Genomic DNA, 22,146 nt, shown 5'->3' on the forward strand with positions numbered 1-22,146 from the left:
CTCTCTCTCTCTTACACTCACAAACACCCACAAATGCACACACACACAAACTTGTTCGGAGCCTTCTTGGGGAAGTACAGCCATCGCCCTCCTCCTCCTCCTCCCCCATTCCCATTTTTTATTCCGTCGGTCGTTCTCGGCAATAGAGAGGGATCCAGCTCGACTCCTCTCTCCGTCATGCGGGTAATCAGCCTATGCTATTTCATTTGGCTCAGTAATGAAAGCAATCCCAGTGCTTTTCACTGCAGCGCAGCCCAAATAATGAGGGCTGCCTCACCCCTCCTCAGCAACACCTCACCCCCAGTCCTCACCCTCTCCCTCCCAACACTGCTGTTAATGGATGAAGGAAAGCAAATGTGTGAGGCAAGCAATCTTGCCAAGTCCTTTGTGCCTCTTTTCCTTTTTTTCTGGATTTGCAAATTAGCCTACTGTATAAAATTCTATCAGCTATACTATTAATCAGAATATTTTCGCATTTTCCTTTTGAAAAAAAAAAAGACAAGGCAAAATAATTTTGCATCAACATTAGTGGATCCCAACCTTTGCTGCATGTGCCCTAATAGTACCATGATACCACTCACAGGTTGCATGTCTACAATTTGTGATCAGTTTCCCTTCTCCACTTATTTGTGATGCATTTTTAGAGGGCTAAAGAGATAAACCCCCACCGTATTTCACAAGAAACGAGCAAAAATAAACAGGATTTTATGTAGCAGAATTTAGTTTTTCATTATTTCCTCCCATGATTCATCTCCATACCCCTTGTGGGGTCCCAGCCCTCCGGTTGGAAAACACTGATCTACATAAAGATCTAAATGTACAACACTGTTTAGAAACACTTTCATGAAATGCTTTAAAACACCAGGTAAATTATACACCCTGTCATTTTTTACTAAAGACAGAAAATTGCCATAATACTAACAAATAATACAACCCAGTCAATATAGACGTTTGGATTAAGAAATAATAATTTCAATAATTTTCCATTTGTCATTTTCAAGGTCATAATGGCAGAAGTTGACTCTGCCCAAAAATTTGTTTTTGCCACACAACACTGCAACCAGGCAGCAGACATTGGGAACCCATTCCAGATGGCATTTAACTCAAATCCATCTCACCCACCAGCATGTAATTACTTTGCCAGTGGAAAAAATCTGCGATCAAATATGTAGGAAGTGTGAGAACGTGGCCCACAGACATAAAGTTTTAGAGTTTGTTTGAGAGTGTTCGGTGTTTCCGGATTAACATTTCTTTTCTAGCCTACAGCTCAGCGTCAGAGCTTAGCATTAAGTCAGTGAAAAGACAATGACAGCAGTGACAGGTTGCTTGTTTTCTTCTTTTTTTTTTTCCCCAACCCAGCATTGTCTACCAAATGCAACGTAGGCAACCAACAAGAGATACAGGTCAGCAAGGTCAACACAAGTACCAATACAACACAGCTTCTCTGTTGCTTTTGATGAACAATCAATCAACAGTCAACAATCAACAGGTAACATGGAGATGAGTCAAGCAAATCCTCAACATACAGCACCATGACAGTACAGAACAGACTGAATGAAAATGAACAGGTGTGGCTTTGTGTAAAAAAAGCATCTGAAATATAACTGCTGTTGGTAAAAACCTTATATCTTCAAAAATAGCAATGTATTTTTTTTTTTTTTTTTTTAATGGAAAACGTGAATTTTCCAACATTTACAAAAGGGTGAGGATGAAAAAGATTTTATTTATTGAATTTAATTTATTGATTCTGGTGTAAAATGAAAATCAGCTAAATGTGACTTGTGAGGTTTTCACCTAACAACAGCAATATTTTTACCAGTGTCAATGAGGTGTTTTTTGTTGAACAGCAGTAACTAAAACTTAATTGTCTGCAGATCTTCTGTACATTCTGAATATACAGACTTTCTCCCAGCGGCAGCTCTGCTAACTTCCTATGCATTTCAGTCAGCTGTGAAATAAAAATGGAAAGGGAGAATTTCAGATGTCCTGAACCCAGCCCTCTGAGATGAGAGAGAGGAATTTCAGTGAAGGTGGCCTGAAGTTCAGGTATTGCATTTCATGTGAATCGATCCCCCGGATGTTAAGAGACATTTGGCACAGTTACAACAGCAGTGGTGGGTGAGGGCATTAGCCCCTGGTGTGTTGAATCATCAAAAGTAGTCCAGTCCAACAAGAACTGGCAACAAGACAACTGGCACGCTGCTGGGAAGATCCCATCAAACATTCAAGTCTTTCGTCTCCAATCACAATGAAATCCCAGAGGTCTAAGAAGAGCGTCAGGGTCAGTCAGAGTGTCTGCACCAGCACGGGGAACAGCAGGGACAGGTGCTCGGCTCCTCGGATCGGGAGTTTGTGTGAGGTGTAGAAGTGGATGACTTCTGGGATGGTGTCAAAGGGAGGGCTATTCTGGCCCAAGACGTACTTGCCATCTTTACTTTGGGCGAACTTCATGTGCATGAAACCCTGGCAGCTCCTGTGAGAAAAAAAAAAAAGAATGGTTTGAGAAAAGGACGAAGTCAAAAGAAGAAATCGAGTGGGAGAGACCTAGTGAAAGTGAGCACAAAGTGTAGGAGCAGAAAAGAGAGAGAAATGTGAGGCACTTAAAACATCATGCAGCCTTCCATACAATGTGTCACATAATGACACAGCGGGCATGACAGACTGGATTTATGTTGTGTTTATGTGCAAATTACAAAGAAATGGACATTATGATGGATGAATGAGTGGTGGAACAGCACATCGACGGAAGGACAACGCCAGGAGAATGTGTGACAAAGAAGAACGCTGGATGGTGAGAGTGGCTTAGCTACGAGAACCACACTGGTTCCTTGTGCCAGACATGACAGCACTTTCCCTTTAAGAGCCAGCCAGCCAGTCATGATGTATGTCTAATTATAGAAGCAGAGGGAAAGACAAGGGCTGAAACGGTCACCATAATTGTCATTGTTCTAGTAAACCAAATTAAATTTTGAAGAGCAGTGAAACCAAAAACACTCACTGTGACTACAAACAGCCAAACAACAGGCAGTTTGTGATCATCCCACCGGCCTCCGGAGCACTGATGCTTCATCACGTCAGCGCTCATATTTGACAGTGTGCTTTCATCCGGTCCTGTTTGTTTTGGGGGCTCTTTGTATCTCATGGTACACTAGAATTTACCAGCCGTCTTTCATAAATATTCATGTTGGTTTAAATCTGGCGGTCTGTTTCAGTGCTGAATCACTTTGTAATGGCTCTTCATTTTGTCTCCATTAAACAAGCGGTCCTTACTGAAGGGTTTATTGACATTATAGGGGGGTAGTGTCAGTATCTTACAACAACCAGCAAACCAGTCACAGCACCCTGATAAAGACTAACATTCTGCTTCTTTCCGATCTAGACACAGACATAATAAATAATAACATTTTCTGGAGACATTAAAGAAAAATTCCAATGTATTACCACGTGGGACATATTTTTGTAGGTTTGGCAGCAATTTCTATCTTTTATGATAACATTGCAGGTATCTGGGAATACAGCAGCATCATTACAACAAACGGTCGCAAACCTCTTCAGGCATACAAGACAAAGACTGGCATTCTGTGTTTATACATTCCAGTAAATGGCCCTGATGCAAAACATCTGACACAAGATTACACTCAAGGGTATTGTAGTCCCTCAGTAAGTGTAGACTTAAGATGAAGCGATACAATGTATGAGACAACGAAAAGGGGGACGCACAATTAAAACATGCAGACAATTTCATACGCCATCAACAATGCTATGCTCACAAAGATATGCTATGAAAAACATCAGCAACATCTGCAACTTTGGAGTTCAAATTAAAAGCTATTTTGTGTTCCTTGAGCTCAGCAATTAACTTACTATGCGTACAATGTTATTATCACTGATTGGAATGATTGGGCAAGACCAAGAAAAATAAAGGCTGTTTGAAACCAGAGTTTCTGTTTCAGCTGATTAAAGATCTAAGTGGATTCACCTCTTTTCAGATTGTGCCATGCTGCTGTTCTTTGTTTTGTTAACACTCCGAGGGTCAACTTGGCAGACAATGGACAGTACCACCCTCCAAACAACCAAAATAATGTAACATTCACAGAGTTTGTACTTTCATAAGAGATATTACTCCTTTCAAACTGCACATGCGCCAGCTGGGGAACCAGAGCCAGTAGTGACCTTGTCGCTTGAGCAAATGAGAGTGAGTGAGTGTGTGTGTGTGTGTGTGTGTGTGTGTGTGTGTGTGTCAAACCCACTCTACTCATGTAAATGAGTAATGCATGAGCTTGTTTATATGTCAGCACAACACAGTGACACTCCTACCCCAACTCCCCTCTCCCTTCCCTCCCTGATTCCCTTCTTGTGTGGCCCACAGAAGGTAATTCATATTCATTAGTGATTATGGGGAGGATGATGTGTGCACTGAAGTGTGCTCTACCTGCCTGATTACCACTTAAGAGGGCCCACTGGGGCCAAAGAGGAAGGCCATGGAGAGGGGGCCAAGGATGGGGTGAGGACAGAGGGATGATGGGAGAGCGGTGTGAGGCCGGGACGATGGATAATGGTAGTAATTACAACGGAGAGATTTGACCAGATAAGCAGTATTGTGCCCTGCAAATGAGTATCGGGAGAGGAATCAGTGCAGCACTGATGTTGAGTAGGGGTGATGGTGGAGGGCAGGGAGAGACAGATGGAGAGGTGTGGAGACTGCGAAATGTGGTTGTTAGCTCAGGTGGCTTCAAAAACACTTCACACATGCCTCTGTCGTACGGAAGACAAAAAAATTAGAAGTGTGCAATTAAATTGTAAAGCTATTTAGAGAACGATAAATGTGATTGGTTTGTTGTGGTAGGTCAGTGTGTGTGTGCGTCTTACCGTAGAGAAAGGGAGTAGTCAGAGCGGTTGTTCTGACTGTTCCTCACCAGGTAGCTACACTCTTTACACAGCGTTAGGAGCGACTCCGCCTCCGAACGGGACAGTGAACCGTGGTACCATCTGTTATGAAGAACACAAACACACTATAAGATACGGGGATGCCATTAGTTTTTCTAGCCATTTGGTAATAAACCAAAGTGTTGGACAAATTCAAACTTTGACCTGACGATAGTGCTACATGAAAAGTGAAGGGGTCACTAAAGCTCTTATAATTCGTCCTCAGGAGTGCATCTGTACCAAATTAAAATTTTCTATTTAATAGTTGTTGAGACATTTCACGCAAAACTACAAACGTCAACCTCAGGTGGCATTAAAGGAGAAATCAGGGAACACCAAAGTCATTAGGATTCTTCATTCATTCAGAGTGCCCTCTAATAAAATTAGAGGGATACGTCAGTCTGGATCAAAGCGCTGAAGCAACCACCAACAGTCCATTAGACATACCGGCATTGCAATCCACACATCAATTCCTTTACAGCACAATTGAAAGTGTTTAACCAAAGCACAATAAAAATACTATAAAAAGGTAAAAGACAAAACTGTTAGGGACCAACACAACCAATAAATAAAAATTATTTCTTCCATAATAAGGAGACTTTCTTGTACATGACATGACCAGGTCAGACCAAATGCTACAGGTTGACAGTGATGCTGTTTCTCTGTTTAAAGCAGAGCTGAAGGAAAACACAAAGCTTATTACAGCCCACCAGGGTATAATGGGGCAAAATAATCAACTATCATCCTCAAGTGAATTGGTGCCCATGTATGTGTTTGAGTACACTGTGTGTGTTGAGTGTGTGTGCATGTGCGCTTAAGGGGTGTCATGTGCTTGGATTTCATTAGTAAAACGGCCCTTTATGTGCGCAGAAATCGCACATAAATTACACCAATGATGTCTGAAATTACAAGACCAAAGTAAATGTGTGTTTTTAATGTTCTGACTTAATTAGTTCTCATTCTAACCTTTCACGGTTCTGTAAGCTCTGATGAGTGCTGCTTAGCCGAAACACATAACCATTTTATTTTAATGTGTCCACACCCTCAACAGATCAAAGCGGTGCAATAAAACTGATTTTTTTTTTTTTTTTGCCTTTATTTGTAGGATGTACAACCCTGTTCTCCCTCAAAAATTTAAAATCACTTTTATGACAATGTACAAAAATTATATGTGCATGACAGCCCTGCAGAGACATTTACAGCCCACTAAAAATGAATAGCATACACCAAATGCATTTACATGCACAGATACCTGCATAATCTGCGTTTGTTTGATGCATTTAAAGATCATAACTCAGAATAATGTTGAGTCTTACTCTGTGCTGTCCTTGGATTGCCCCATGTGCAAATATTAAATCTTGCACAGCACAGCTCAACTTGATGTCAGCTGATGTCTGTATGATCAGTTCTATTCCTGCTATTTTCCTCTAAGACAGGGCAATTTCTTTATCCTATATTATATTCAGGGTAATTAAATTAATGGCAACAGCCACTAACTTTTAAAAGTCACTGAAAGCATGTAAGCCTCTTAATCTGATTAAACATTAACTGCAGTGTGGCCTCTGACACATAGCAACTGATATGTGTTAACGTAGCTTTAACAGAGAACTGCATACATACACCTGCTTTTCCAGAGGCAGAGTAGGGTCCACTCTCTCCCCCACCATGGCGAGGCCTTCCTGCGGCATTCGGAACTTCAACCCCCCTCCCGCCAGCGGGCTGGACCTGGGACCCGGAGGACGCAAGCGCTCTGTGGTAGACGAGGAGCGGTCCCACTCTGCGCCATCAAACTGCACTGTTGGCAGACAGGGACAGAAAAAGTCACCGTGTTTACACAGTTCTATGATCAAAAGGGATTAAAACTCACAGCCAGATTTGGGCAAACATCAGATATCCGGCTATTGCAAAACCACGCATGCAGCTGAGAGACCTCCCTTGGATGGGCCGAACTAGAGGACAGCAGGTCCCGGGCTGATGGACTACAAAACTATCAGCAACATCACAATTACCATTATCAACAGTTTTATGAGTCTCAGGGCGCAGATAAAGGCAGGATGTTGCCGTCTTCTCTGCCAAGAGGCAGTGTTGCACGTCTTTGTCTTCCAGTAGACTACACTGCAGATTACTAGATGTTGACTACAGCGATTCTATTCTGGATCAAATTACATTTACAGACTGAAGTGTTATTTACCCCTTTTGTGCCTAATTTGGGGGAAATTCAATCTACAGAACTTGTAATTAAAGCACTACTCCGTACCCAACATGAGGTGACATCCTGATTTACGGGGAGCTTTTCAGGCATGGTTGATCCAAGAGGGGTAATCTGCTAAGAAGGGAGAGCTTTAAATCCAAAAAATAAGACAACCATAGCAGGGGCAGATGCAGGCCGCTGGGTGTTTAGGATGGAGGTAAAGCAGATGTAGGACAACAGCTTGAGTCATGAAGGTCAGGGTGACTGCATATATGCGTGATGGGGTGATAAAGGAAGGCAGGGTGGGATGGGGAGGGGAGGGGGGGTGGTTGGGTTCAGGGTGGGAGGTCACCTTGCTCTCTGACGGGGGGCTCCTCCTCCAGCTGACCCACTGGGGCAGGCCAGGGCAACTCCGACAACTCCCTCATTTCTAATAGAGGGGAGGGGAGCGGGGGGAGGAGGCGAGAGAAAAAGGGAGCGACAGAGTGAGAAAACAGCAGATGGGTTTGAACAAAGTTAAATAAGGGAAGATGTGTGAGAGAGGTGGTGGTGATTAAGAAGTGAGACTGAAATCAGGTGCGAGATTTTAATGTGAGGGGGAGAGTGTCAGCGAGAAGTGAGATGCGGAAGAGAAAGGGAGGCCCCGTTGAGAGCATGTGGGGCGGCGTGTGTGCGCAGATGACAGCGATGTGGGGTCATGAAATGTAGTTAACTACACATCCTGTCATGAGGAGAAGTAATATACTCTACCTCTTGTCTCAGTGCTTCATCACACGTGTGGAAAAACATAGTCTTAGTGTTTCAGACCCTATATTTATAGCAATTTATCAAGCGAGATAAGACTGAAGAAAGCAACACAGATGAAACAGAGAGGACAGGAGAAGTCAGAGGTTGCATTATTTATATTCATCTGAATGATTTCACTTTAAGAAGTTGTCTAGTAGCAGGAGATGCAATGAAAACAAAACGTGACTTATTGTGCACTGTAACCAAAAGTGCAGCGTGACAGAGAAACTGAGGAGCGTGGGGGCAGAATAATGCTCCATTCACTGTCCTACCTACAATAGGAGAGCGGCTGAAGGTGCACGGTGAGACAGGACTGACAATAGCTCATTATCTACCATGGCAGGCAACCATCTACTGTAACAGTCACTACTGCAGCCTTACACACACACACCATTATGCGATTTGCCAGTTTCACACGGTACATTCAGCTTCTGCTCACAGCGAAAACGGATTACAAAACAAATAAAAGGAAAAGAGGGGTGACATCTTAATGAGCCGACAAATCCGAAGACCCCCTAGGCCCGCGACATCAAAGGCCATTTGAATGGGCGTTTGGAGAGAGACCCAGGCTGTACATACATGCCTCTCGCCCTCCCTGGTTAATTATTGAGCAGGCAGACACACTCCGCCACTTTCTCTGGCTCTCCGTGAATTATTGATGCATGGTGCAGTACAATGGCCCCATCTGGAGCAGGCCGCACCTCCGCTGAAGCCAGGATTAAAGTAAGGCCTGGCACCCCTCATTGGTAGACAAGCACGGTTCCACACACACCCCACCCCACTCTGCTGCCCATCCGCCCTGCACCACATCACATTTCACACTTCTAATTCTCAAGTAAAACTGAGAGAGACACACTGAGAAAGAGGGGTGTAAATGAGAAGCACACAAAAGCAAGTGAAGGGTAACAAGAAAGGAGAGAGAGAGAGACAGAGAAAATAGAGACAGACAAGACAATTTATTACATATCAGAAATGTGCTCAGCCATCTGAGCAAGAGATAAGCTCAGGTAGCGGTGTTACACAGACGGAGGGGAAAATTCCATCAATATTCCTCTCCTCCAGTATTTTGGTGGCTGTTGTCCTTCATAACAAGTCGTTTTGTCTAGTATTCTTGAATCGTGAAAGTGTGAGACAATTTCAATTGTTTCTATTATATTCGCTATTGGCTTTGCGCTTTGAACATGGACATTTTTAATAATCCACTTCGGGGTGTTTCGTGCATTTCATTTATCTTGATCAACTCACAATAAATTGAAAAAAGGCAGATCACTCAAATAGCCAGTTTAAAACTTTCCGTCTTTTGGCCTCATAGTATTTCTAGTTCTCTTGTCATTAGCAGGTAGTTAACCGCATTCATCCTGCATCTAGCTAGGCAATAAATCACATCAGATTGAAAACGTCACCAAATTTAGTCTGATGTGCATTTCGTTCAACAACAAGTGAAAGTGTCTGTGACTTATGTAATGACCTGTGTGCACATGCACACGCACACACAGCCTTGTGGAACTAGCTTCATGGGGACACGTCAGACATAATGCACTGCTTAGTCCCTTACTGTAATTATAACCTTGAGGTGGAATCCTGGTTGTTGGATCTCATGAATCCAGTAAAACATGCATACGCACGCACGCACGCACGCACGCACACACACCAAACAGACAGAAACACTGGAGAGAAGTCATAAGTAGGTATTGCTGTGTATGTACAGTAGGTGTGATATGCTGATAAATGTGCTATTAATTCACAGGATCACATATTTCACAACGTCTCATGATTTAAAATGTTGTTACCTTATGCCACGGGGTGAATCATTCCACTATCTGTCAGAAATCCATTTTCAGATAATATATTAAAACCATAGACTTCCCCGCCTAAAAAAAACAGGCTCTACCAAGCTAAATAAGACTAGTGTCTTTCTTACTGGGAGTAAGACTGGAACATCGCAGCTCTTTCCACTGCAACACACACAAACTATGCTTGAGCACCTCACTCAACCTCACATAACAAAAGGCGGACTACCAAGCGCACACGCACACACACACACGGAACATTTGGCTTCCATTTACTTCTAATAGGAACCTGTGGATCTGTCATACATAAAAGGCTCTTAGTGCTCTGTTCTCCAATACAAGGTAATGAGACAGACTAATGGCTTACGGACAAAGGTCCACTCACATCACTGCTAACAGCCTAAATTCATGATTTGTACTTAAAATCTACTACACTTTATAAAATTACATATACTAAAACAAAGGAGTGTGTTTTTCATCTGTTCTTTCTCCCATTTAACCCAACTGATGAAACAGGTGACAGCAATTCAGTAATTTATGGTCTTCCAAAGTCCCACATGTGTGTGGCGCCTCAGCTACCTGCTAACAATTACCAGAAATTATCTGTGGGGGAGAGAGTGACCAGACTAGGTTTTCCTTTCTGTGTTGCACACAGGACACATCAACATGAGTGACGGACAACTGAATTGTCAAGCACACCAGCTGTTTTCTGTGTGCTTGTAATATACAAGGAGCAGACAAAGACAATAGGGGAGCTTCATTAGGTCCATTAATGAAGGCATCGGTTTCTCAGACAGCCCTGGCATCCCATCCTCTCTTTGCACACAAAGACCTTCTGCTGGGCAAAACAGCCCCCATAAGGACACACAATTAACACGTCATGCCAGTGAAAGAAAACAAAACCATGCATTCACACAAGTTTCCCTTTCATGATATGAATCCAGACTGTTTTGATTTTAATCTTATAAGCACATTGGCAATATTGACTGTGTATCCATTTTCCAGACATTCATTATATCTATTCCCTTGTGGCTTCATGCTGCTCTGACCGCTTTTCTCTCTATATTGAACATCCCTCTTTCTTCGTCACTCTTTCACCTATCTTCCTGTAAGTGGGGCATTATCTCTCTTTCCATTTTCCCTTGTTCCTCTCCTCTCTTGCCCTACTCTACTTCCATCATCTCTCGCCCCGTCTGTCATATTGGTCCTGGAGAGGGAATCACAAAGGACATGTCTTTTCATTAATGTCAGTAAAGGTTCACGCTGAAGGAGAAAGACAGGCAGTGAGCGATGGGGAGAGGGAAGGGGCAAGATAGGGGACACGTGACAAAGAGAAAAGGTAGGCAAGAGTGAAAGAGAGAAAGAGAGTCCTTCCACTGTGCCAGTAAATTGATGAAGAGGCTGGTCAGATGCCCCCAGGGTCTCCTTAGAGCAATAAAGTGTAGCATCACATTCACGCGTTTGTCTGCTTGCACACACAAAAACATACATTTTCAGTCTCCTACAGAGATATACACACACGCACAATAGCCCGGTAAACATTGTCCCGTACTGTTGGAGCACATGTATCTAGACAACCAGACACACGACATATATACATGGTTCTTTGAGCTAAACGCTAACGTCAGCATGCTAACAACCACCAATGACACATTTAGTAGGTTAAAGGTTTACCATGTTCTTCATCTTAGTTTAGAATGCTAGCATGCTAACATTTGCCAATTAGCCCTAAATACAAAACACAGCTGAGGCTGACGGGAATGTCACTCGTTCTGCAGCAAAAACTAAACTACAGGATCACAAGTATACCCACTTTAAAGTATTTTTGTGCTGCAAAGAGTTTATCTGAACAGATAAAAAAAACCTTTTCCACCACAATCTTGCTTACAGGATGCACACATTTATACCCGAGAGCTTCCTGTTACAGCCTCTGTCTTTTGCTGTTGCCTAATGAGCAGCTGCACTGGAACAAGTGGAGGATAAGTGCTTTGCTCAATTGCACCATAATAGTAATTGCACAGGGGGGCAAAGTTATTTATTCACCTTCCCCATCCAGACTTCCAGCTGATCTGTGGCTCTCTCATCATGTGCCTATTCCTCCACCTTTAGACAACCACCATCTGCATGAAATGGCCTCAATGCTCCTGTACTGGGCTATAAACCCTTAAAACATGACATACCTGAAACCACAATTCATCTGTTCATTAGGTGTGGTCATAAGAGGGATAATGAGATTGTGGCTTCCATTAGCTCACTAATTGGTGCTGGATGGCTGCAGGGCAAATATCTCACTGCTGGACTGTCTACTGACTTCCAGGAATTAATGACTGCTGTAATTTGAACTGGATGGTGGTGACTGGTGACAGCTTTCTAACGTTGTAATTAAAACCCAGCGGACTGAGAGGGGCCTGTCATGTCAGACCCCTCAGGCAATGCCAGGCTCAACCTCACACAACTGGGTAAATGGACTCAATATCCAATGGAAAATTAACACTATGCTTTGGAGAAAGCTTATTTCATGCAATATTTTAAGGATAAGTTGTGAAAATCAAAAAAAAAGAAAAAGAGATTCTGTTCAGAAGCACATGCAAGCAAATGCACATATTATTATAATAAGAATAAAAAAAAAAATCAACACCCCCCCACACACACACACACACACACATCCACATCCACATCCACACAGCCTCTTCTCACCCTTGAATTAGGCGCCATACAACGAGAGCTGGGAAACCTAGTTAGGAATCCACATGTGTGTACATATGTGCATACGCCTGTGTGAAGGTGATGATGAGGGGCTGTTGGCAGATTGCGATGCCTCCCTGTGCCCCCTGTAGCGGGTTATCTGAGTGTCACATCCATAGGGAGGGAGGGCTATGGGGACAGCCCTGTCACCGCTACTGCGTTGGTGTATATGTGTGAGAGTGTGTGCCTGTGTTAGCGGATGACTGATTGCAGCCTGCCACAATAGCCCTGACTCCCCCTCCCCTCCCTTCACCTCACCTCGCCACAGCCCCCGACCATTAATTCTCTTCAACGCCCCTCCCCTCTGAAGCACTGGGCCCCCACAAACATCCATTGAGCTGCCACCAAACATACCATAACCTTGGACGTCCCTTTCTACTTCCCTACAACTAGCTTTCTCTAGAGCCTCTATATCCATTTTCTCTCTCTGTCCATCTCTGCCTCTCTCATCCCTCCTGTTCATCTCCCCCACTCCCCCATCTTTACCATCTCTCTTTTTTTCTACTCCATCCATGCCCTCCCCATCTCTCCCCTTCCTCACATGGGGGCCGTGCCTTGCACTGCTGAGTGGGTGTCTGGGAATATGGATTAAATGTGAGAATGGAAAATAGTGTTTGTGTGTTTACACTTCAGTGCTTTGGTCTGTTCAGACAGACAGCACGCCAGCTCAGAGTGCTGACTCCAAATGGAAAAAACAAGGGGTCAGACAACCCGAGCCGCACAAGCGTTTTCCTCTACTGACTTCTGTAATGGTGCTGTAAGCGCCCCTCTGCAGGAGTGCATACTGTATGGTGGCAAAAAGAGGGCAGGCTGGGGAGGAAGAAAACGACAGATAAAGCAGGAATGAGTGCTAAGTAGGTGAGAGGTGATATTGGCTTTTAAATTAACTGCCGTGCACCTCCTCTTGAAATCATCTCCACTCTCAAATAAGTTATGGTGTCGCTTTGCTTCTCCTCTGGTTAATGTGATTTGAGGATGAACACGGTGGAATGGATATGTCAGCATGCGTGTGTGTGTGCGTTCAGACAATGGTGTGCTGACCATGACTTCCTTATTAACACTGAATCAGTCACGCACATGTGTAGGCATGTAATTAACTGGAGGGGGTGGGGATGGGGGGCACACACAGGACCGGAAGGAGAGGAGAGTGGGAATGGAGGGGAGTGCATAGAAGGCAAGGTTGATTTATTAGCCCATCACCTTGACCTTGGTGACTTGGAGATGCAGCTCAATTAAGCCAACTTGGCCTGGCATGCCTCACACTGATCCACTCCTAAATTACCCATCAGTCTGGTTCTGTTTATTCTTTTTTCTCTCTGTCTCAAGTCACTCTCTCCCCCCAATTATATTCAATAGATGAAACATTATGGGATGGGATGACATGCACTGTCAGTGCAACTTGAAAAATTAATAACCGTGCACTGCGCCAATTATTTAAAACACACTGCCGATAATATGATAATGAAAGAAAATTAACCTCACTTTCTGTTCGCTCCTCTGCTAACCTTCTCTTTATGACATCCTCTGTATCACTCTCATGCAACCATACAAACACAAGACATCTCCGTCAATTCTAATGATCATCTCAGAGGTTGATGGGACAGTGGGCTGTCATATGTGTGAGCGCAAGAAATCAATAGTCACCAGAAAGTGTTTAAATGTAGTAAAAGAGAAAACAGAAATGTGTCATTTCAGCTGAGACAATGAAGGTGACAGCACTCTCCATATCATGCAAAAAAGGCTTCGGAGATTGAGAGAGTGTGTGTGTGTGTGTGTGTGTGTGTGTGTGTGTGTGTGTGTGTAGACACTACATTAAAAGGTCAGGACAGTTAGATGAGTTGTTCACCACGTAGTATGAGCAGCAGGGTCCTCTGTGTGCTCCCGGGAGGGCTTTGACCTTTAAAACAGCCCTTTTTGAGCCTGGTCTTAACCATTTTCACTAATTTAATTGAATGATTACCTTACAAAAAAAGGAAGGCATATTTTGGGAGATACCTTATGGTACAGCTACAGGAGCTCAGGTCTGTGCAGTGGGTGGTAGGGAGTCATTGTTTCACTCAAAGAAATTTCAATACAGTGGATGATTGCCAATATGGGGGCTTTAAACTGGTTTTTCAGTTAAAAATGATTTTCCTGTACACTGGTTAGCTGTTGTAGACCTCACAATCTCAATCACTATTGATTGAGCCTGGCAGCTGGAAGGCAGAATAACTGACACAGTATGAGGAGATGGTTAGACAGTGAGGTGGCTCACTTACAAGAGTTGAAACAACAAATAGCTCCTGTAGAAAGGATTTATTAAAGTGGTCACATTTTGCTCATTTTCAGGTTCATAATTTTATTTAGGGTTTGTACCAGAACAGGTTTACATGGTTTCATTTTCAAAAAACACAGGGTTTTTTTTGGTCAAACTGCACACTGCTGCAGCTGCCTGTTTGTTGAACTCTCCATTTTAGCTATGGAGTGATACATCTCACTTGCACATACATGTGCAGTACCTAGTTAAGGACTACTAGCCAATCAGAAGAGTTGGACAGGTCGTGAAAAGCCGGTAAACACGGCTTCGGTTCAGCTGTATATCCTGTTACCAGCTTGGCAACATGGACTGGAGCAAGAGTTTTAGAGTGGTGAGTTTTTAATCAGTAACAAACATATCTTTCATCTGAAAAGTTTTAACAACTTTATGTCCATTGACTGCCTGGAGGATAGCTAATGTCTGGGAGGGAGAGGAGAGGCAGCAGGTGGAAGTCTTGTCACTGTATGCTGCAGCTCAGAGTGTTTTTCCACCGGTGTTTTTGATGGCATGTTGGACTGGCCGCTAGGCAAGTATTATGACGCGTGTTTTGTTGTGACGTCGGCATAAAGTAGAAGAAAAGGCAGAACTACAAACTACCTGTTTTCAGGCAGTTCAGAGCAGTGTTTTCTGTGGGAGGTGGGAACTCCCTTTGGGGTGGACTTAGTACATGCACAAAAAAGGTATATAACTCATTAAAGGAGAGGGAAAAAGCCAAAAAGCATAACATTACCTCTTTAAGCTAGTGATGTTTCAAGGAGGGAAACGAGATAAAGCACGAATAAGTGCTAACAGAAGTTTGCGAAATGTTGAAATATAGCAATTTTCAGACCAGTTTTCTCAGTTTAAAATTTATGAGCAAAGAACACTGAGTATTCATCCAAGCAGGTGCGTCAAGAGTACACTGAGGGAGAATTAATCAATCATATATTGTACAGCCTAAATGATGTGCAGGTAGGCTTTGTCAGGTTACCTGCAAAAGCTTTGGAGATGTGATCCTTTTTCCATTCCCAGGGTTGATCATACTCATCAGCTGGTCTCTCGTCATCTTGCGGCAGCCTGCTGCTCTCCTTGCCCTCCTCCTGGGGTTCTCCATACACCAGACCCAATCGCTGGCCTCGCTCATCTTCATAGGGTGTGTCATAGAGCTGCACCCCGCCCCGCGGCCGTCCTCCTCCTGGGCCACGCTGCAACTCTGTTGATGCATATGCAAAATAACACAAACTCATGGCTAGACACACACTATCCAGTCTGCATAAAAAATAAAATAATGTTTGCCAGTAGCGATGAGGGTCTCCTAAACACAAGACTGATATTATTCTAAAGCCTGTTGTGCTCTGAAATGACTAGAATTAAAGGCGAGAGACAAAATGATGTTTGCACAGCTTGCCATGGCTCAGAATCTCATATAGCAGGGCTTAACGAGGCCTTGGGCTAGATGCTGAGTAGCAACACTGTAGACAAACCCAGCCCCCCTTCTCTTGTCCATCCTGAATCCCAGCAGCAATCTAGCACGCCTCACAACAGCATCCATGTTCCCTTGTTAACGTTTTCATCACTTTCTCAGTGGGTTCCAACCAAGAAATGTTTCTCAGCACCTGCAACTGTTTTGTGGAGTCAAATATGGCCGTGAGATAAAAGGCTTTAGGATTATTGACACAAGCAAGAGGATGAAATCTAATTTCTGAATGCATCAATAGGAGCCTCTAAGCTGCAGCAGCAGCAATCAACAATGGCGCTTTGATATTTTGACCTCAAAAATGTACCCTTTAAAAAACAAGTGGTACAAAAGAGGAGAAAATGGGGGGGAGAAATGAAGGAGTCAGCATCTTTTGTGTCCACAGCCAGCAGCCTTGCAAAGAAGGTGCACTCACGTGAGAAGGGAACAGGGCTAAATGGAAGGGTTTGTCTGTGAGAGGCAGAGAAAACTTTAACCTTCACACAACAAGACAACGCTATTGGGCAGCACTGTAGTCACCATGGTGACCAAGTGGAGGCTCTGGGGAAAGGCCCTGAGGTTATGATGAAGAGGGGTGGAGGCGAAATGGGGGGAGAGAGAGAGAGAGAGAGAGAGAGTGTGGTGGGGCGAAGAGCAGGAGGAGAAGGAAGAGGAAAAAGGAAGCAGTGAGGAAACAAGGGGAGGAGGGGAGTGATGGGAGAGAAGGGCAAGGGAGGGGTGGTGGGGGGTGTGGGTCTGTCAGCGTTTGATGTTAAGTCATTGAGACAGAAGCACAGCAGGGCTGAATGCTGCTCTACCTGCGCTGGGAACCCGCAGTGTCAGCGGCAGCCTGGAGATGGAGAAGATGAAGACGGAGAGATAAAAACAGGCATGGAGGAAATAAATTAAGAAATTCATAGAGAATATTATGGAGGAAAACACAAGCGGGGTGGTGGTGGGGGGGAGAGAATATAGCATTTTGAAATAAAAAGGTGACCGAGAAGATTGAGGGGAATAATGACAGCGAGTGTTTAGGCATACACAAAAAAAACCTATAAGCACCGAAGATGTTTTTCCTGTAAAAGTACAGTTAAAAATGCACACAGGTGTCTTTTCAGGACAGTCTTTGTGAGAGATAATTCCTATGTCGATTTCACATCTGTCTTTGCCGCTCTGCAGCGTTTTTTAATGAGCAAAACAGACTGAGAGACAGACAGACAAAAGCAGGCAGACGGCCCTGGAGTGACAGGCGCAATTCAAAGTCAGTGAAAAGAGCTGTGACAATGCTTTGGCTCTGCCATCACCCCTGTGAATCTAATCTCTCCAATGGCTTTCTCCAACTTCAGTGAGAAAAGGTTTTCTAAGAAGGTTTCTCCGTTGGCCAGAGGAATGGATGCTCCATTCACTTTAACCCACACGTTATATATGAACTTCATTTGATCACCAAAAAGGTAGCACAAGTGATAACGGAGAGAGGACAGGACATAAAAAGTCGCTAAAGAACAGATCAGAGAGACGGCCAGACTCCCCTCAGTGCCGGGGAGAGCCCTCGAAATGAAGAGAGATAGAGAAACGGAGGGAGAGGAGGGGGGTGGCTGTTACACTAAATGACTGGGACAGACCAGCGAGAGTGTGTGGGGAAAGGGGCAAACAGAGATGTTACAGGAGGAGAGACAAATGGAAAACGATAGATGTGAGCTGGATGATGTGGGAGAAAATCAAGAGGGAGGAGGAAGGGTCTGAGACTGGATACTAGATAGACGGCTCTAAAAAAAAAATAAAAAAAAGACATTTCGTGAGGCTGAGAGCCGACTCAGCCTGCGATGAACTAAAAACACACTTGAGTGGACAGTTACAGCACTCTAATGTTGAGCAATACAGTATTTAACACCAGTGTTTTTATAAAAAGGAACTGGACAACACAGAAATGTGTATATATTATTCTGTAAAGGCAGAAATACTTCATTATACAGAAAAGGAAAGGTAATCATCATCATCTCAACATTGTTCATCAAAGAAATTGCTGACAGATAATAGATCAATGATGATATTACTTCATGCCACAGCTACATATCTAATTCATGTCCACCTGAAATGCAATAACATTTCTCATTGTGCTTTTTTTTGTCATTAAAGACTGCATTTAACCCTTTGGGATGTACACTTTCTCTCATATTATGAAGGCAATTCTGATTCATTATTTGTGTAGAAGAATGGGTTTACTATACGTGGAGAGAACTTCCAGAGATAACTAACTGAAAAACTTTAATATAAAAAAGGAAGCTGTAAAAGGAATGGGACGAAAACACAGTGCCTCTTTGATAACAACGTCGCTCACTGAAACACTGTAATACAGATAAGATACTGATCTGAACTGATGAGCAATAAAAGTCCACTGACCTGTTATAACTCTCTGGGCCTCATACGGTTCCATGTAGCCGTTGTTTTCGCAGGGAACAGGTCCGATATCTGGTTCCGACCTGTGGTCCAAACGAGCATCGAATGGGTCAGAATAATCTGTCTCGCCTGCCAGCGGAGCAGACGGCACCACCTAAAGAACAAAACACACGCTTATTCATGAAGAGAAATGGGTTTTGTCAGAGGACATTATTATGTCCCCCTTGGAGAAAAATGTGTGTCATTTTGTGTCTTTATATAATAAAAACAAACCAATTTTTTAAAAATGTTTTTGTCTTGCAAAACGTGTTGAAATTTCCACTCATAGGCTAAAATGAGTTTGACCTTCATCTAGTTTTCATATCAGCATTTTGGAAAAACTGCACTCTTGAATGTAGCACTGGAATTAAAACATCCAAGGATCCAAACGTTTTCTGGTAATTAGGAGAATTCAGTCTGTAATACATGCATAAATGCTAAAAAAAAAATAAAAAAAATGAAGGACTGTTGCCCAGACAATAGCTCATCAAGACCCGAGAAGGAGAGAGCAGTGCAACACTCTTTACAAGCAATCACATCCTCACCGAATGGCCCGATAGTTAGTTACAGACAAAACACTTTGAGTATCATAAAGGCACTGATTTGTACCTTTAGTGTGCAGTCTCACAGTATCACACCAATGCTGTGTGTATATAGTAGCTATACAATACAGTTCCCTCTTAAAACCCTTGAAAAGGAAACTATATTGTATCTTACATTTAGGCTATATGCAATGCAGCCAGAAATCGCCCTGTCTGAAGATGTTGTGTTCTGGGGCCTTTAGGAAGAGAGAACAGAGAGTAAAGAGGGAGCTGGTTGGTCGGTCAGGAGCATTTGTTCCTTCATGCGAGCACAGGAGGAACACAGTGGTAAGCTGGCACAAAGACAGCTACAAAGGCAGCCATATGGTCACAAACACCCCCCCACACCCCCCCACACACGTGAACCTACAAACACATACATCCTTGGACAATGTGCGCACTCGCTGTCTCGCTCTCTCTCTGACAAAGGAAATTGCTGTAGCCAGGCTCGCTTCCCAAATTTCTGCTAAACATGCACACGCCCTCACAAAATTACATCCTAATCCCATGTTGATTCTGTAACAGGTTACCTATCGATGCACAGGAATCTGCAATGTTAATTAGAGTGCGGATGTTCCCACAGACCCTGGGAAATTAATGAGAGCAGAAGGAGACTGGGGTGGAGAGGGGAGGTATCGACTTGAGTTAAGACTATTACTTCAATCCACTTCAGGACTTTCGCACTTGTAGCATTTTCCATGAGCGGAGTCATGGATTTAACTGCAGTGATGAAAACCCTGAAATACTCCTTAACTTACTCAGCATATGTGAGCTGCATTAATCTGAAGACCATTTCCTTGTAAAACCTTTGCTTTTGCTCCAGTCGCTCTCTCAACATCTGTTTGCCTTTTTCTCTTCGCAGTAGCTGTGTATGTTTTCGACAGCACAACATGTACAGTACATAGCCAAGAAAAGCACTGCAGTCCTGATGACACAAACAGCACCATCGTATAAATCATAGCTCCCTGTGGCCCTTGGCCTATCGCCATACGGCATACACTGTATATGGCCCCTAACATGTGCTCATGCGGGGGTCTCTCTCAGCTTGCAAAACCAAACCCCATTTATTATTTATGGCAGGACATAAACTCAAGGGACTGTGACCCTCCAACCCAAGCCATCAATAATACTTTCTTCCATCTAGGGTAGCGAATTTATGTGGTACATGGGATGTAATGTGATTTATGTAAACAATGCATATTTGTGACACACATTACCAGTCACTTGCTTATGGAGTCTGATCAATAAAGCTGTCACGGTGATGGAAACGGGATGAAAAAGAAGTGGGAGAGTGTATTTCATCCATCACCACTTACTTGCCTTCCCTTCATTCCACCCTCCACTTCACAATACAGGAACCACATAAAAAAACAAAACAAAACTTATCACCTACTTTTTGCCTACACGTACAAACACATGCTGAAAAACTGAGGCTCTTACAGACTCTTGCTGGTCCTCTAAAGAGATGGCACTGAGGAGGATCTTGGTGCGCCCCAGGTCCTGGGAGTCCACTTTGATCAGTCTGTGTTTGGGAGATTTCATGTCAATACTGGATGACTTCATGGGAGACCCAAAGACAGGTGTTGCAGGGTCAGAAGTCCCAGACTCGACTTTAGACCTGTTTTCGGATTCCTCATAGGGATCCTCGAAGTCTAGGTCCCTCTGGAGACGGTAGGCTTTAAGGATCTCGCTCTCGGTATAGTCTGGTGTGGGCGGCTGTGGAGGCACCTTCCTGCTGCCAAAGCTCAGGTAGTCTTTCAGCCACTTCGCCATCGCAGCTCTGCTTCCAAATGTGCTGGTGTGTGGTGGAGTGGGAGCAGGAGGCTGCAGTGGGTAAACAGGGACAGAAATAGGGATTATTGCTTGCCTTACATCCGGTTGAGATTGTGTCAATAGATTGGATTTGTGATGTGTCTTTGTGTTTTTTTGACAAGACAAGATTAATTTAAACTCCCAATCTTTCTCTATTCCAAAAAATAATAATAATAATAATAATCCACAGGTCCTTATCTTCTTATATTTGTTCTGTACAATTTTATTCTGATCAGAGACCCACAATCAAGTGTGCGTTTACATGCACTCGTGACATTAAACTACACCAACAGCTGGGCTTTACGCACTGCTTTTGTTTTATGCAGGGAGCAATAACGTCTGGCAGCTGGACTTTGCCCAAAGGCTGCAATTACATTTCACACCCCTGCAATAAAGTCCAACGTTAACATGTTGATTAAAAAAAAAGGGAAGACCAAGACTGAACAAGAATATCAAAGCAATGAGGAAAGCAAAGTTAAACTCAATTTAAACAACTAATTTGCTTTCCTTTAGCTATTTCAACAACATAAAACACAACACGCGTATAGGCACAGACTCTTATAGCAAACTGTAAACGCAACCTGAAAATTGGCAAATTTTTCTTGAACTTCCCCTCAAAACAGTCACAGAAACGCTGGATTTAAATACCAGTGAGCGCTGCGCTGCGAGGGCACACTCACTTACCAACCCTATTCAGTCCTTCAGCCACTTTGGATGCTTTATTTCGCGTTTCTCCATGTCGACGGTAATAAAACGGCACAGAGAAGTGACGAAACCTTCCACCGCTCGCGCTTTATATTTCACAAAGGGACAGGAAAAGAGAAAAGTACAGCTTTTCTGGAACAAAACAAGAGCGCTGAAATCCACGGAGTTCCTTTAACGACTGGAGGCAAACGTGCGAGTGAAGAGGCTACACCTCCGAGAGAAAGTCAACCGAGCGATTAAAGGGGAGGTGCTTCATTCCCCGTGGAATATCCTGCTATTCCTTTTCGCAGTCAGCCGACCGTTCATTCATTGAAATATCTGCACATCATACCGCCTGCAACACGAGATGCATCCTTAAGCACAATAACTGCATGGGGAAAACAAATTAGGAACTGAAGAACAGAACCTGTGTGTCTCTGTGTGTGTGTGTGTGTGTGTGTGGG

General features: G+C 43.5%; 1 protein-coding gene across 6 annotated transcripts in view; it reads right to left on the reverse strand.

Annotated features, from left to right (window-relative positions):
- Window positions 1-1,317: 1,317 nt before the first annotated feature.
- Window positions 1,318-22,146, reverse strand: part of shdb (Src homology 2 domain containing transforming protein D, b) — a 23,553-nt gene continuing 2,724 nt past the window's right edge. Inside the window, exons 1-9 of one of the 6 annotated variants that reach the window (XM_046048595.1) lie at window positions 21,683-21,910; window positions 20,805-21,010; window positions 20,627-20,708; window positions 18,570-18,720; window positions 15,705-15,926; window positions 7,470-7,547; window positions 6,547-6,721; window positions 4,870-4,989; window positions 1,318-2,473 (exon numbers count right to left, since the gene is read on the reverse strand). In XM_046048595.1, the coding sequence (XP_045904551.1) occupies window positions 2,287-2,473; window positions 4,870-4,989; window positions 6,547-6,721; window positions 7,470-7,547; window positions 15,705-15,926; window positions 18,570-18,720; window positions 20,627-20,708; window positions 20,805-20,959 (1,170 nt within the window). In that variant the 5' untranslated portion in view covers window positions 20,960-21,010; window positions 21,683-21,910 and the 3' untranslated portion in view covers window positions 1,318-2,286. Of the gene's footprint in view, window positions 2,474-4,869; window positions 4,990-6,546; window positions 6,722-7,469; window positions 7,548-15,704; window positions 15,927-18,569; window positions 18,721-20,626; window positions 21,011-21,682; window positions 21,911-22,146 lie in introns of those variants that run through there. The other 5 variants (XM_046048591.1, XM_046048592.1, XM_046048590.1 and 2 more) reach the window with 5 other exon arrangements.

This window comes from Micropterus dolomieu, linkage group LG05 (genome assembly GCF_021292245.1).
Source record: "Micropterus dolomieu isolate WLL.071019.BEF.003 ecotype Adirondacks linkage group LG05, ASM2129224v1, whole genome shotgun sequence".
Classification (NCBI taxonomy): Eukaryota; Metazoa; Chordata; class Actinopteri; order Centrarchiformes; family Centrarchidae; genus Micropterus; species Micropterus dolomieu.